General features: G+C 39.8%; 1 protein-coding gene across 3 annotated transcripts in view; it reads left to right on the plus strand.

Annotated features, from left to right (window-relative positions):
- The window catches only part of man1a1 (mannosidase, alpha, class 1A, member 1), a 240,298-nt gene extending 231,485 nt beyond the window's left edge, over positions 1 to 8,813 (plus strand). For all 3 annotated transcript variants that reach the window (XM_061900904.1, XM_061900905.1, XM_061900907.1), the window contains 4 exons: positions 1,210 to 1,429; positions 1,503 to 1,675; positions 1,792 to 1,907; positions 5,181 to 8,813. In XM_061900904.1, the coding sequence (XP_061756888.1) occupies positions 1,210 to 1,429; positions 1,503 to 1,675; positions 1,792 to 1,907; positions 5,181 to 5,307 (636 nt within the window). In that variant the 3' untranslated portion in view covers positions 5,308 to 8,813. The remainder of the gene's footprint in view (positions 1 to 1,209; positions 1,430 to 1,502; positions 1,676 to 1,791; positions 1,908 to 5,180) is intronic.
- Positions 8,814 to 15,760: the final 6,947 nt, after the last annotated feature.

The raw sequence follows: 15,760 nt of genomic DNA on the forward strand, positions 1-15,760 counted from the left end.
AAATCTTGAAAATGTTCAATTCTGAAGTAATTAAACTTATTAAGTAATGAAACACTTCATTAAATTCTGAAATAATAAAATAAATGTGAATTCCATCCATTCATCCATTTTCTACCGCTTGTCCCTTTTGGGGTTGTGGGAGGTGTTGGGGCCTATCTCAGCTGCATTCGGATGGAAGGCGGACTACACCCTGGACAAGTTGCCACCTCATCACAGGGCCTAAATGTGAAATAATTCATTAAATAAATTATTAAATCATTAAATTGAATTGTACATCAATACACTGACATATTTAATAACACTAATGTAATTTGAATTAGAACTAATTAATTACACATTTAAGTATTTATTATTTAAATTGTATCTAATTTGACCCTCGGTATCTCTAAATCGTACAGTAGAATAGAATAGAATGCCTTTATTGCCACATAGAGATTAGCAATTAGAGCTATATATACTATTATACCTTTCACTGCATTTGTTTTGGTATGAACACTATGAATGAATGAATTAATGATTTATTTCAAACAAACATGTGACTACTACATTACACTTGAAGCACAACCCTTTGTATGTTTGAAAGGGAGTAGGAAGAAGCATTAGCTTATTGATTCCTACCCCTTCTCCATTTAGTACCAAGTACTATGTTATTTTACTTCCTGTGTTCCTTTTTTTCTTTTTCTTCTTTTTTTTAATACTCTCCACCAAAGACAAACCAAAACAATCACCAAGAAACAACCACACCATAAATGATTGTGTGAAAATAGATAATATAAATAGCAAGTTTTGCAAAAAGTGAGGACCTTTGTTTTTGTCATACCCCTCTTCTTCCCTGTACTCTGTAAATACCATCTGTTTGTACCGCTGTTTGGATTTGCTTCTGTAGTGTAAACATTTAAATAGCAACATTTTAAGTGAGCATCATCGCTTACATCTCCAGCTGAATGACAGAGGTAATTTTTAGGGTGTGCAGTGAAGCCTGTGGAAGGCAGTTTTTAGTTCAAGGCGTCATGAAAACCCGCAACTTGAAAAGTTGATGGTTCGAGCGCCTCTTCTCTTGCTGCGTTTATATCGTCTCCCAATTGAGGCATTTGATATATTTTTCTCGGGTTTAGTTCTCACAAACAGGTCGTACTGACTTTTTATATCAATAATAAGTCACTCTTTGCACAGAATTTGATCTCAGGTCGTTCCCTTTGTCCTTCGCAGGCCATCGAGACCAACCTGATTAGGAAGTCCAGCGGCGGGCTGACGTACATTGCCGAGTGGAAGGGGGGCCTGCTGGAGCACAAGATGGGTCACCTGGCTTGCTTTGCCGGCGGCATGATTGCACTCGGAGCTGACGGGGCGCCAGGTGACAAGACGGGCCACCAGATGGAGCAGGCCGCCGAGATCGCGCGAACCTGTCACGAGTCTTACTCTAGAACTGGTAACTCGAGACCATAAAGACTTCTCATTTCAACTTACGCTTACATTATGGTTTCTCCTTGCTTCTCCTTTAGCATTAAAGCTGGGCCCGGAGGCGTTCCGCTTCGACGGAGGTGTGGAGGCCATCGCCACTCGACAGAATGAGAAATATTTCATCCTGCGTCCCGAGGTCATCGAGACCTACATGTACATGTGGAGGTTCACCCACGACCCAAAGTACAGGGACTGGGGCTGGGAGGCCGTCCAGGTGAGGATAAGAGCTATGGCAGAGCGACGTCAGCTAACACAGAAGCATTTAGTTTCCCATGATTGTGCAGCCTGAAGGCAATCTCAGATTTATAACAGCAGAGAGTTCCCCTGCAGGCCTTGGAGGAGCACTGCAAGTTGGACGGCGGCTACAGCGGCATCAGGGACGTCTACGTTTCCACGCCCAACTATGACGACGTGCAGCAGAGCTTCTTCCTGGCGGAGACGCTCAAGTGAGACGCACACACACATTTTGTACAATGACATGCAATCGGAGCTTTATTATACATGTGAAACACCTGAAATATACAGTGCATCCAGAAAGTATTCACAGCGCTTCACTTTTTTCCACATTTTGTCACATTACAGCATTGTTCCAAAATGTTATACATTTATGTTTGTCCTCAAAATTCTGCACACAAATAACCAATAATGACAATGTAAAAAGGTTTCAAAATTTAACAAATTAATTTTTGTCCTCAAAATTCTGCACACAAATAACCAATAATAACAATGTAAAAAGGTTTCAAAATTTAACAAATTAATTTTGGTCCTCAAAATTCTGCCCACAAATAACCAATAATGACAATGTAAAAAGGTTTCAAAATTTAACAAATTAATTTTTGTCCTCAAAATTCCGCACACAAATAACCAATAATAACAATGTAAAAAGGTTTCAAAATTTAACAAATTAATTTTGGTCCTTCAAATTCTGCACACAAATAACCAATAATGACAATGTAAAAAGGTTTCAAAATTTAACAAATTAATTTTGGTCCTCAAAATTCTGCACACAAATAACCAATAATGACAATGTAAAAAGGTTTCAAAATTTAACAAATTAATTTTTGTCCTCAAAATTCTGCACACAAATAACCAATGACAATGTAGAAAGGTTTCAAAATTGAACGAATTAATTTTTGTCCTCAAAATTCTACACACAAATAACCAATAATGACAATGTAAAAAGGTTTCAAAATTTAACAAATAAATTTTTGTCCTTAAAATTCTGCACACAAACAACCAATAATGACAAATAAAAAAGTGTTTGGTTTTTATTTAGATTTTTTAAAAAAGTTATTAAAAATAGAAACTAAGAAAACACATGTAAATAAGTCATTACACCCCTTGCTCAATACTTTGTTGATGCCCCTTTGGCAGCAATTACAGCCTGCAGTCTGTAATTGCGATGTCACACTTGGCACACCTATCTTTGGGCAGTTTTTTCCCATTCCTCTTTGCAGCATGCAGGTTCATGATCAATTGGTAGCTTCTATTACCATAGTTGGTGTTAAAATAAAAACTAAAAATAACTTGGAAACACGGCAACTCAAATGTATTGGTATATTCTTATTGTGCTTTTTCTTATTTAGTCTCCTTTTTTATTAACTTAGAATGTTAATCATATGTTTATTTGTTTTTAGTACAGATTCTTTAAGACTGTCGGATTAAAAACAATGTAAAAAGGTTTTGATATTAATGAATATCGGATTATATTTATTTTGCCATATCGCCCATCCCTATAGAATGGGATAATCAGCTTGAAATATTCACAAATAAGGAAGCAACAGCACACACAAAATTTGTAATGCAACAATATTTTCTCCTCAAAGTCCAGTGTGTAGTGATCCAATAATCCACAGGCCAGTGTTAATCTACTCAAAACGATGACAAATTGAAGTAATATGATGATCCATAACGTTGCTGAGAAGCAAGACAGCCCGCTGACAGGTCTCTAGTTGCCGTCTGACACACTCCATCGCGTCATGTTTGCGTGGCATCAAAACACATCTTGAAAAACTGCACACACACCTAATATGATCATGTATTGTACTTATTCATATGATATATTTTATATGATATATATTATGATGTACAGTACCATGTAAAAGGCCTGTGCTCTGCCTACATAACTATTCTTTCCATCTGAGTGTAATTGGGATGAATAGAACCACAATGCTGGATCTGAGTGGTCTTCACAAGATGATGACATATCTGCACTGCAGACACAGCTGACTTGTTTAAGTCCTAAAAAGCAGCTGTTGATAAAATACTTGCCCGCTGTGAGATGTTACACGATGTTAAACTCTTGTGCCAATTAATATTGTAATAAAAACGCATTTTTTGACATCTTTATTTACTCCAATCCCATACAGCACCGATAAATACCGGTTTTAATAAGAAATATGGATAAGGGTCTGAAATCCATAAAATCCTAACGATAGACATGCCTATCTGTGACATAACAAAATGTTGAATGGTGAATACTTTCCGGATGCACTGTAAGTCAAAAGTTAGTAGCAAGAGGAGCTTTTAGAACCTGTTTTGATATATTTTATATACCACATAATATATAGCGAGAATTGTTTTTAATCGAATCGTCACCCCAAAAATTAAAATCGAATTGAATCGCAAGCTGTAAGTACCTAATTTGCATGTTATCTGGGGATTGCTATAATATGCTGTGATGCATTTACCTGCGTTACAGTCGTCAGTTTTTTTATCCGTGATCTGCAACTAGTAATGTAACGATATACGCTAATAATGATAGATGTGGTAAAACTCCATCCATCCATCCATTTTCTGAATGTGAGTGTGAATGTTGTCTGTCTATCTGTGTTGGCCCTGCAATGAGGTGGCGACTTGTCCAGGGTGTACCCTGCCTTCCGCCCGATTGTAGCTGAGATAGGCGCCAGCGCCCCCCGCGACCCCAAAAGGGAATAAGCGGTGGTAAAACTCCCGACGTATAATATTACCCTTTTAAATTCAATTATGGAAAAACCCTTCCATCCATTTTTCTATCGCTTGTCCCTTTCGGGATCGCGGGGGTTGCTGGAGCCTATTTCAGCTGCATTCGGGCGGAAGGCGGTGCACACCCTGGACAAGTCGCCACCGTGTTTGATAAATGCTTTTTGATAAACCCACTCACTAAATGCTAACATGAACACAAGAGACATTAACGTCTCTCAAGAAAGACATAGCTGTCTAAGCAACTAAGCTATTTAATTGTGGTCATTAAACCTACAAGATGTACTTTACTAGTGTCTCTCAGATTGAAGGTTAAATACTCGAGAGGAATACGAGACAGGTGTTTTTACGGTGTGTTCAAGGACCGCCAAACTGAGTAGGACGCCACAACGGCCGCCAGAAGTAATAATAATAATAAATTGTTTGTTACGCACTTCTAATTTAAATCAATTTTAAAATGCTACAGTACAAACTATTATTAAATTTGATAAAATAGTATGGTTAAAGCTACATAAGTCAAACAAAATAGTGACTTTTCTAACAGTGTAATTTACTTATTTAAAAAAATTTACTTTCACAAAATATTTCAATGTGTCAAAGTACTTCTTCAGCACATTCAACAAGACCACGATATTATTGAAAACTTTGGTCACAATAAGCATGATTTGGAGTGTTCACATGGTTACATTCCAACCTGCAAGTCAGCCATTCCTGTTTGAATGGACTCAATGTGTTGCTGTTGTCTGCGTGTGGGCCAGGTATCTCTACCTGCTTTTCTCCGATGACGACCACATTCCCTTCCACCACTGGGTCTTCAACACAGAGGCCCACCCTCTGCCCGTCATTAGGAGCCAGCAGACGGAGCAAAACAACGAGGTGGAGTAACAAGAACCTTGGACCTGGTAGACCTGAGCCAACATTTGGAATTTCTCCTAACTGGAATTGTAGTTTTGTTTTTTAAATGGATCAAAGTGGTCTTTCACTTCCATTTGTCTTCTGTTGGATACTTCACCCTCCCAAAGGGGGTCCAATGTTTTCTTGAGGCTTGTGGACTGCGGCAGATGTGAAGATAACGCTAACCTCCAAAACATTTTTTTAAAGGAGGAAGCCATCTTTGTTTACACCCCGTCTTCTCCTCCCTAGGCCGTACCGCGTCAGTATCGATAGAGAATGACACATTTGTCGTTTGGCCTTCAAGACGGATATTGGACCTTTCTATGAAAAAAAAAAAAAAAAAAAAGGATGTCTTTTAAGAAGGAGGCGTGGCTTGGGATTTGTAGCCCAACCCCCTCACAACCTGCCGGTAGCGTCACATCCTGTGATCGTGTTTACAAAAAGACGCCATCTTCACTCTGCGTGCGATTTTACGTTAATCCAATGTATCCACGGATACAGGTAACTGCCGATGGAACTACTTTCACAATGCTTGTCAAAAGACAAAAACCAACACTTGAGGGTGGGGGTGTCCAAACCATCCATCCATCCATTTCCTACCGCTTGTCTCTTTTGGAGTCGCGGTTGGTGCTGGAGACTATCTCAGCTGTCCAAACCACATACAGAAAAAAGGATTTCTTATTCTCCAAATTTTATTTTTTTATTAAAATCAAAGTACCCTAATAAGTTGAATATTTCTGTAGCTGACAAAGTACATAAATAATCATGATATCGTAATTATTTTTATTTAACATTTTTCTGAACTTTTTGTTTTCTTTGCAGGCGTTTTTTCGTTATTTTCAACATTATTATAAAATTAAAATTGTAACTTTAAATATCAAAATCATCCATCTAATTTCTAGCGCTTGTCTCTTTTGGAGTTGCGGTTGGTGCTGGAGACTATCTCAGCTGTCCAAACCACATACAGAACAAAGGATTTCATATTCTCCACTTTTTTTTATTTTTTTTTAAATTAAAATCAAAGTACCCTAAGAAGTTGAATATTTCTGTAGCTGACAAAGCTCATAAATAATCAATAAAATCATCGTAATCATTATTATTTAACTTTTTTCTGAACTTTTAGTTTTCTTTGCAGCCGTTTTTTTGTTATTTTCAACCTTCTTATACAGTTAAATTTGTAACTTTAAATATCAAAATCATCCATCCATTTCTACCGCTTGTCCCTTTTGGAGTTGCGGTTGGTGCTGGAGACTATCTCAGCTGTCCAAACCACATACAGAAAAAAGGATTTCATATTCTCCACTTTTTTTTTTTTTTATTAAAATCAAAGTACCCTAAGAAGTTGAATATTTCTGTAGCTGACAAAGCATATAAATAATCATGATATCATTGTAATCATTTTTATTTAACTTTTTTCTGAACTTTTTGTTTTCTTTGCGGGCGTTTTCTCGTTATTTTCAACCTTATACAGTTAAAATTGTAACTTTAGATATCAAAGTGGTCCCTGCGTCCTTTGATGTTTAGTATCTGGACGTCTGTGGAGTACGTTTGGACACCCCCGAGTAACACCCAAAGACCTCGATGCCCAGCGAGGTACATAGTGGTTGTCTACCCTGCACCGTGATGTAATGTGCTCCTAATGTTTTGGCCACTAACATCAACATATTTCCCTCAGTTCGACTACTTTTTGGTTTTAGTCTCTTTATTGAAGGAAAACTTTTTGGCGCTCTGTTTTTCTCCTACAAATTCCGGTTTGAGTAACAGTACCCACTTGTTTTTTTTTAGGGTTTTTTTTGGCCTTTTTTGTTTTGGGATGCCGGTTTTCTAATTTAGGAGGTCTTTCTCTATGAAGAGAGACACACACACATGCAGGAAGCCATAGTGTCCTGTTCTTGTAGTTCCGCTTCTCTCCACTGGAGGGTGCCACATTACTCGCCAGATGTTGTTTTTTTTTTTTGTGTGCCTTCGCTTAGGAAGCTGCTGCACGAACTACAGCTGCTGATCATTGGCGCTACTGTAGCTTTAAGAGAAAGGATGCTCCCAAAACAAAACACAACATTCATCTTCACGTGGTAGTTGGTGAAGCCTAGCGGCGAACTTGAAACGTGCAGCTGATTTGTTGTGTTGAGGCCAGTATTGGAAAGTTGTACAACACTGACATCTGGTGGCAGTAAGGCTGCATTATAGTGGATCGTGTCATGTATTTCTTTGAAGGCACTATCAAATATGTTAACACGAGAAAACACGTCCTGAACTCGTTATATCATTCTTGAAATAAACACTTTGTGTTTTTAGTGCAATGTTTGCACCACCAGGGGACAGCAAAGGACCAATATTAGAAGCAAAATGATAAAAATACGCATAAATGATAGTTTTGATTCTAACGGCAGGCTTATTTTTTTTGTTTTCCATTTGAAGATACCTAATGAACGGGATCATGTCATTTGTTTACGTCATCCGTTTTGTTTGATAATGTGATTGACGAGATTGCAACCGACGATTCATTTATGTTGACTTTGTGTTTGTGTTCATGCAATGATGCTTTTATTGTGGTAATTTATTCAGGACGTGTTGTTGGTGTTGCAGCGCCGCAACCCGACCACCAGGGGTGCTCTTGCTGCGCTCTACGCAGTACCAATGCCATCATTTTAGGAATTAGTAGCGTTAGCGGCACAAACAACATGTTGGTCAAAAGTGACGGCAGGAACAAGTGAGGAGTAAAAGAGTCGTGAATGTACCGTCAAATGTTTTCCTTTCATCTCAGAGCACAAGTAAGAACTTTTGGGTCTTCTCGGTTTTTTATCTATTTCTTCGCCTTTCGTTGTCCTCTCTGTCGGACAGCGACCTCTAGTGTCCATGCAGGAGATGAAACGTCTTCCGTCACTTTTCCAAAGCGTTCACCTTTCAACTCAAAAGTAGCTTTAATTTGAATAGATTTCATCCTCTCAGCGTTGATGATCATTTAAGTTAGTGGAGTTAACTTAAATTATAGTCAATTAATATAAATATATATTTTATAAATGTAGTTTAGAAAATATATGTAATTTAAAAGAAAAATTGGAAACATGCATCTGACATTCATTTTTAAATGACCTTTTTTTTCTCTAATTTTGTTTTGGAGGAAATATAACTTTTGTTTTCAGTAAAGAACATTTTGTAAAGTCTTTATTTTAATTGTCATAAGACAATTGTTTCTGTTAAATTAATGAATACATTATGTTGATGTGACAACAATCATTCCAATTCCCATACTTATGTTTTTGTTTGGTCTTCATATGCAATATTGTTCATTTATGGGAAAATGTGTGTGTGTGTTATTATGATTATTGTGAATGTCATGGCAAATTATTGTAAATATTATGTAGTGGCACAGAGGCCACTGGACATTTCTATAAAGATATTAAGTGGATTCAAATGAGATTAATGAGCTGCAGACTTTTTAATAAACTATATTTGTTACACTTCTATTGTGAATTAAAACAAAAAAATACATTTTATGATGTGGTTTTGTGTTTTTATTTCATTCCAACCAAACCTTTAGGGAAATTATGCCGTTAATATCCTTGATAAAAATTCGACTTTCCCGGGTGATTAAATGACTTGTGATCATGTTTGAGGTAATGCTAAATTAAACCACCAGAGAGCGACATATCACCAGTGTTTCTGTACAACAGTTAATGATGCACATTTTGTTGGATATGTTTTTTTTGGGTCACCTATTTGTTGATTTATGTAGGGTTTTGTTAATCTTCCAGCATTTGTCACATCTTTTCTTTTTAGTCGTTTGAATGTGACACCGAAAGGGACAAGCGGTAGAAAATGGATGTCACTGTTGTTGTTTGAAGTCCTTTCAAATGCAGGAGTAACAAATAAGCTTTTGAAGCCGTGAAAAAAAATTCCACATGACTAATTAATACAACAAAATATGTCTGTTCTCGCTTTTAATTATTCTGCTGGTATTCCGACACGTGCCTTCTTCCTAGAAGTGAAAACCAGTGGTGGTCAACCAAGCCAAGATGGCTGTGGAACAGCAAGCCGTGCGCAACTGACTACAGAAGATGATTAAAACTTCCTGCAGAAAATGTAACGATGCAATGGAATAGATGCCTATACTTTGTCACAACAAGATGTGTGGAGTGATATCAAGGATTACGTCGGCCGTGTTCCCAGACATATTGAACTGATATGCTCCAGACATCATCTTACACCATAAAACAGATGAAAACTTGGAAAAGCGTGAATGTCTACAACTTCTTTGTGTGTGGCTGAGTCAAGGAAGTTGGTATCAAGACTCTCCTGGATAAATATAAAGTTAATCTTAAAGTCTTAACGAAAGTCACACACACACGAGGTGTGGTGTAATTATCCTCTGCAGTTGACCCATCACCTTGTTCCACCTCCTGGGAGGTGAGGGGAGCCATGAACAGCAGTGGTGGCCACGCTCGGGATACATCCATCCATTTTCTACTGCTTGTCCCTCTCGGTGTCGTGGGGGGTGCATTCGAGCGGAAGGCGGCGTACACCCTGGACAAGTCGCCATCTCATCACAGAGCCAACACAGACAGACCACATTCACACTCACATTCACACACTAGGGCCCATTTAGGGTTGCCATTTTGGTGATTTAACCCCCAATTCCAACCCTTGATGCTGAGTGCCAAGCAGGGAGGTAATGTGTCCCATTTTCATAGTCTTTATTATGACTTGGCCGGGGTTTGAACTCACGACCTTCCATTCTCAGGGCAGACACTCTAACCACAAGTCCACTGAGCTCGGCTAAACCCTAATCCTCATTGTTTTTTGGTAAAATCTTGCACTATTCTGTGGAAGTAGGATTGTCTCACATCAATTTATATATATCAATATGTGCTTAGGCTGCAGTGCCCTCTGCTGGTTGATTAGGGGAGTGTGTAGGCCACGTTTATTTGTGCATCTGGTTTGTGGGAGGAATGTCTCATCGACACAAAAGCAAAAAAGTGATCCATAAATGTAAATTCAATACAAAAACTAAATCTAGCATATTTATTTTCAAATCTCAAAAATTTATTTACAAATACACGTTTATTTATACAAATTCTTGATTTTTGTGTAAGTCACATGTTTATATTTATACATTTTATTTGTATGTATTTTCAAAACTCAAGAATATATTTATAAATATACATTACACAAATTGTTGATTTATTTGTACCGGTATATTACATTTGTATTTGTATATTTATTAATAAATGCATATGTATTAACACCATATTGATATACTGTATATAAGTTGATGTGAGATAATTCTTCTTCCATACTATCCCGCCCTTTTTGATTACCTTTCGTGAAACTGAAGAATGGTTTATCTTTTCCATGATTTGAACAGTTCGTACAGCCAAAAAGAATACAAGCATTGGGCATTTTTTCATTGATAAAAAATATGCATGGCTAAATGGTGCCGAGTATCAAAATAGAAGGAACTCTTGACATGTTTTGACGACATTGTTCTCCTTCGTCTTCTTCTGTTGTGGATCAGGGTCACTCACGGATGAGGATGTTGAAAAGATACACTCTGTGTGTGCAATCTACCATATGTGTATGTATGAATAATTCTAAATGATAAACATAAATGATAAATACAAATGTTTTACCAAGAGCAAAGCTAAATATTCATAAAATATGTAATTCTCCCACTGTATTTTATTTGATGTAACATTTACATATATGTTTAAATGGGAACTGCACTTTTTTTGGAATTTTGCCTATCGTTCACAATCATTATGGAAGACATGACGACGGATGTTATTCATTCGGTTTTTTCACATTCTAAATATTAAAGGCATTTGTTTGAAAAGTCAGCCTATGGGAGCCGTGCTATTCCGCATATGAAGTATTTAAGCAAACATCCAAACCCCTCCATTAAGGTTTTATATACATGATGTAAGTATATATACAATGTAGTAACGGGTACATTTACAATAACCGTGAGCCAACAATATAATAAAACATCACTTACTGCACAAGGTCTGCTTTCATTAGGATACCGACTGCTAGGATATTCATATATTGCCATTTAGATGAAGAATGACTCATAATCCTCACAAAGAAACAGGGCGGAGGGGAGACCAAGTGTCTTTTTGTGTCATTCTGGCCAGCTTTGGGACCTAAATGGCTGTCAAAGTGTACCAACTTGTCAAAATAAGTCCTCAGACCTCTTCTGTACAGGTGAAATGCATGATTAATTATCCACAATAAACTTCTATAAACTCCCTCGACAAACAGGTTCTAGGTGAGGGACCAGACAAAGACCAGCTCAAAGACAACTATGAAGACACATAATAAAGGATCAAGGTTTCCCTCGCCCAAACGCAGGTCTCCGGAGGAACCCTTCTGGAGCAAGGCCTGGAGGTGGGGCTCGATGGCGAGCATCTCGTGGCCGGGGCTCCTCCCATCCACAGCCCTAAGGGGCATCGTGGGTCCCCCATCCAATGGGCTCACCACCCATAGGGCGGGGCCATGGAGGTCTGGTGCCATGTGAGCTTGGCAGCAGCCAAAGGAAGGGCCCTTGTGGTCCGATCCTCGGCTACAGAAGCTAACTCTTGGTGTGTGGAATGTCACTTCGCTGGGGGGAAAGGAGTCTGAGCTGGTGTGCGGAGTGGAGAAGTTCCAGCTGGATCTAGTCTCACCTGGATGCACAGCAAGGGCTCTGGAACCAGTCCTCTCAAGAGTGGCTGGACTCTCTTACAATTAAGGTGTTGCAAGCAACAAGAGGTGACGGGCGGAGGTGTTTATATTTGTTTCCCCACAACTCTGAGCCTGTACATTAGAGTTAAACCCAGTAGATGAGAGGGCAGTTTCCCTCCGCCTCCGGGTGTGAGGACGGTTCCTGACTGTGGTTTGTGCTTATGCACCAAACAGAGTCCCTGGAGGGAGAACCGGAGAGTGCTCCCCCAGGTGAGTCCAGGGGTGGTTGGGAGAAACGGTTGCCCTGATCTGAACCAGAGTTCCAATCATCCATTTTCTTACGCTTGTCTCTTACGGGGTGGTGGGGGGCGCTGGAGCCTATCTGAGCTGCACACGGGCATGAACCACAGTTGTGTTTTTTGGGGGGACTTTTGTGTCCATAACGAACACCATGTTCAAACATAAGGGTGTCCATACGGGCACTTGGCACCAGAACACCCTATGCCACAGTTTGATGATCGACTTTGTAGTTGTATCATCTGATTTTCAGTCTCATGTTTTGGACACCCTGGTGAAGAGAGGGGTGGACCTTTCAACCGACCATCACCTGGTGGTGAGTCGGCTCCAATGGTGGGGGAGAAGGCCTGACAGACTTGGCAGGCCCAAATGCATTGTGAGGGTCTGCTGAGAACGTCTGGCAGAGTCTGCCGTCAGAGAGAGTTTCAATTCCCACCTCCAGGAGAACGTCAAACTTGTTTTGAGAGAGGCGCTGGACATTGGGTCCGAGTGGACCATGTTCCGTGCCTCTATTGTCAAGGGGGCCGGTTGGAGCTGTGGTTGCAAGGTGGTTGGTGCCTGTTGTGGCGGTAATCCTAGAACCCGCTGGTTCCACCAGCGGTGAGGGATGCCGTCAGCTGAAGAAAGAGTCTTCTCAGGTCTTTGTGGCTCATGGGACCCCGTAAGCAGTGGACATGTACTGACAGGCCAAGCGGTGTGTAGCTTTGGCGGATGCAGAGGGAAAAACTCGCATATGGGAGGAGTTTTGAATATTTTATTTTTATTTATTTTTTATTTAGCCTTTATTTATCCATCCCATCCATTTTCTACCGCTTATTCCCTTTCGGGGTCGCGGGGGGCGCTGGCGCCTATCTCAGCTACAATCGGGCGGAAGGCGGGGTACACCCTAGTGTGTGAATGTTGTCTGTCTATCTGTAGCCTTTATTTAACCGGGTAAAATCCCATTGAGATCAAAGATCTCTTTTCCAAGGAAGACCTGACCCAGAGGGCAGCAGCAAGGTTACAATAAAAACAGTAAACAACACATAAGACATCATATTTACAACATTAAAACTTGCTCATGTGACACGTGCATACAGACAAGGTAGACTGCAATCCTTTCACAGAAGCTTTAAACTCATTTAATGTAACAAGGGTTTGAAGTTGAATACTCGATTGTAGGTTATTCCAAGCCTTCGGTGCTGAAAACCTAAATGCTTTCTTGCCCAGTTCAGTTTTTACTTTGGGGATGACAAATTGAAGAACATTCACTGAAAGCAGATTGTGACTTCCTTGTTTTTTTGTTAAAAGACAAGATAGATAAGATGGAGTGATACAATAGTCTTGGAGAACGACTTCCGGACAGTTTCGAAGCAATTCTGGACGGCCTTATCACAAAGGGGAAGCAGTGCACTGTGTATTGTGGGGATGGTGTGATTCTGCTGCTGTGGGAAGTGCTCAGAGAGTATGGGGTTTCGGACAGCCTGATTGTGGCGATCCGCTCCCTGTATGATCAGTGTCAGAGGTTGGTCCACATTTCTGGCAGAAAATCGAACCCATTTCCAGTGAGGGTTGGACTTAGTCAAGGCTGCCCTTTGTCACTGATTCTGTTTACAATTTTTATGTAAGGATTGGGTCTCTGCTTTTTTCAGAAGATGTGGTCCTGATGGCTTCATCTGGCCAAGATCTTCAGCTTTCACTGGATCGGTTTGCAGCCGAGTGTGAAGCGACTGTGGTGAGAATCAGCACTTCCAAGTCCGAGTCCATGGTTTGTGCCTGTTAAAAGGCGGAGTGCCATCAATGGGTTGGGGAGGAGGTCTTGCCCAAGTGGAGGAGTTAAAGTACCTTGGGAACTTTGGCGAGATCTCGCAAAGGTCTGCGCTTTTTTGCTGCACAACAGAGCCGCAGCGGAACGGCGGTGGAGATTGCCGGATGATAAAACCGGTCCGCTGCCGTGCATTCAGTGGAATTTTAAGGTTAGTTTTAAATGTACTCTTTAAATCTCATTGCTGAGTGGAACAAAAAAAGTATTTTCTTCACGTTGTAGTTTCTGACTTCAATCTTCGTGGTTAAATGATTTGCAAGCTGCTTGGTCGACACAACGTTGCAGAGTCCCAAAGAGAAATCCATTGAGGCCTTAATGTCATCTAAAAATCATAAATATTAAAAAAAAAACTGTTATGAAATGAATATTGTTCAACGGATGAACGCACTTGGAGAGTAACATCGAGAGACAAAAGTGAACCATGTATGTGTGTGTTTGTCCGTCCGTCCGTCCGTGTTTGCAGGCAAGATGAGTTTCCCAATTGTCTCCCTGTCTATTTCTATGCCAAGTTTGCCTTCAGCAAGCAGTCGCTCAATTTTTATCATTAAAATCAGATCCAAATGCTCCACAAAGACCAAACTTAGCAGGGTGTTTTTTTTGGGCATGTTGTCAAAAAAGTAAAAAACCCAAAACCAGTGAAGTTGGCACGTTGTGTAAATTATAAACAATAACAGAACACAATGATTTGCAAATACTTTTCAACTTATATTTAGTCGAATAGACTGCAAGGACTAGATACTTAATGTTCGCTAATAATCATTAACATATAATTTAATGGCAGCAACACATTGCAAAAAGTTGGCACAGGGGCATTTTTACCACTGTGTTACATGGCCTTTCCTTTTAACTACAGTAAACATTTGGGAACCGAGGAGACCATTTTTTTAAGCTTCCCAGGTGGAATTATTTCTCATTCTTGCTTGATGTCCAGCTTAAATTGTTCAACAGTCTGGGGTCTCTGTTGTGGTATTTTAGGCTTCATATTGCGCCGCACATTTTCAATGGGGACAGGTCTGGACTGAAGGCAGGCCAGTCTAGTACCCACACTATTTTACTATGAAGTCACGCTATTATAGCACATGGTTTGACATTGTCTTGCTGAAATAAGCAGGGGCGTCCATGTTAATGTTGCTTGTATAGCAACATACGTCGCTCCAAAACCCTTATGTACCTTTCAGCATTAATTGTGCCTTCACAGATGTGTAAGTTACCCATGCCTTGGGCACTAATGCACCCCCATATCATCACAGATGCTGGCTTTTGAATTTTGCGCCTAGAACAATCGGATGGTTCCTTTCCCCTTTGTTCTGGAGGACATGACGTCCACAGTTTCCAAAAACAATATGTAATGTGGACTCGTCAGACCACAGAACACTTTTCCACTCTGCATCAGTCCATCTTAGATGATCTTGGACCCAACGAAGCTGGCGGCATTTCTGGGCGTTGTTGATAAATGGCTTTCACTTTGCATAGTAGAGTTTTGACTTACACTTACAGATGTAGCGATGAGCTGTAGTTACTGACAGTGGTTTTCTGAAGTGTTCCTGAGCCCATGTGGTGTTATCCTTTACACACTGATGTAATTTTTTTGATGCAGTACTGCCTGAGCGTTCGTAGGTCCGTAATATCATCGCTTATGTGCAGGGATTTTTCCAGATTCTCTGAACATCCATCCATCCT

Source organism: Nerophis ophidion, linkage group LG05 (genome assembly GCF_033978795.1).
Source record: "Nerophis ophidion isolate RoL-2023_Sa linkage group LG05, RoL_Noph_v1.0, whole genome shotgun sequence".
In the NCBI taxonomy this organism is placed as follows: Eukaryota; Metazoa; Chordata; class Actinopteri; order Syngnathiformes; family Syngnathidae; genus Nerophis; species Nerophis ophidion.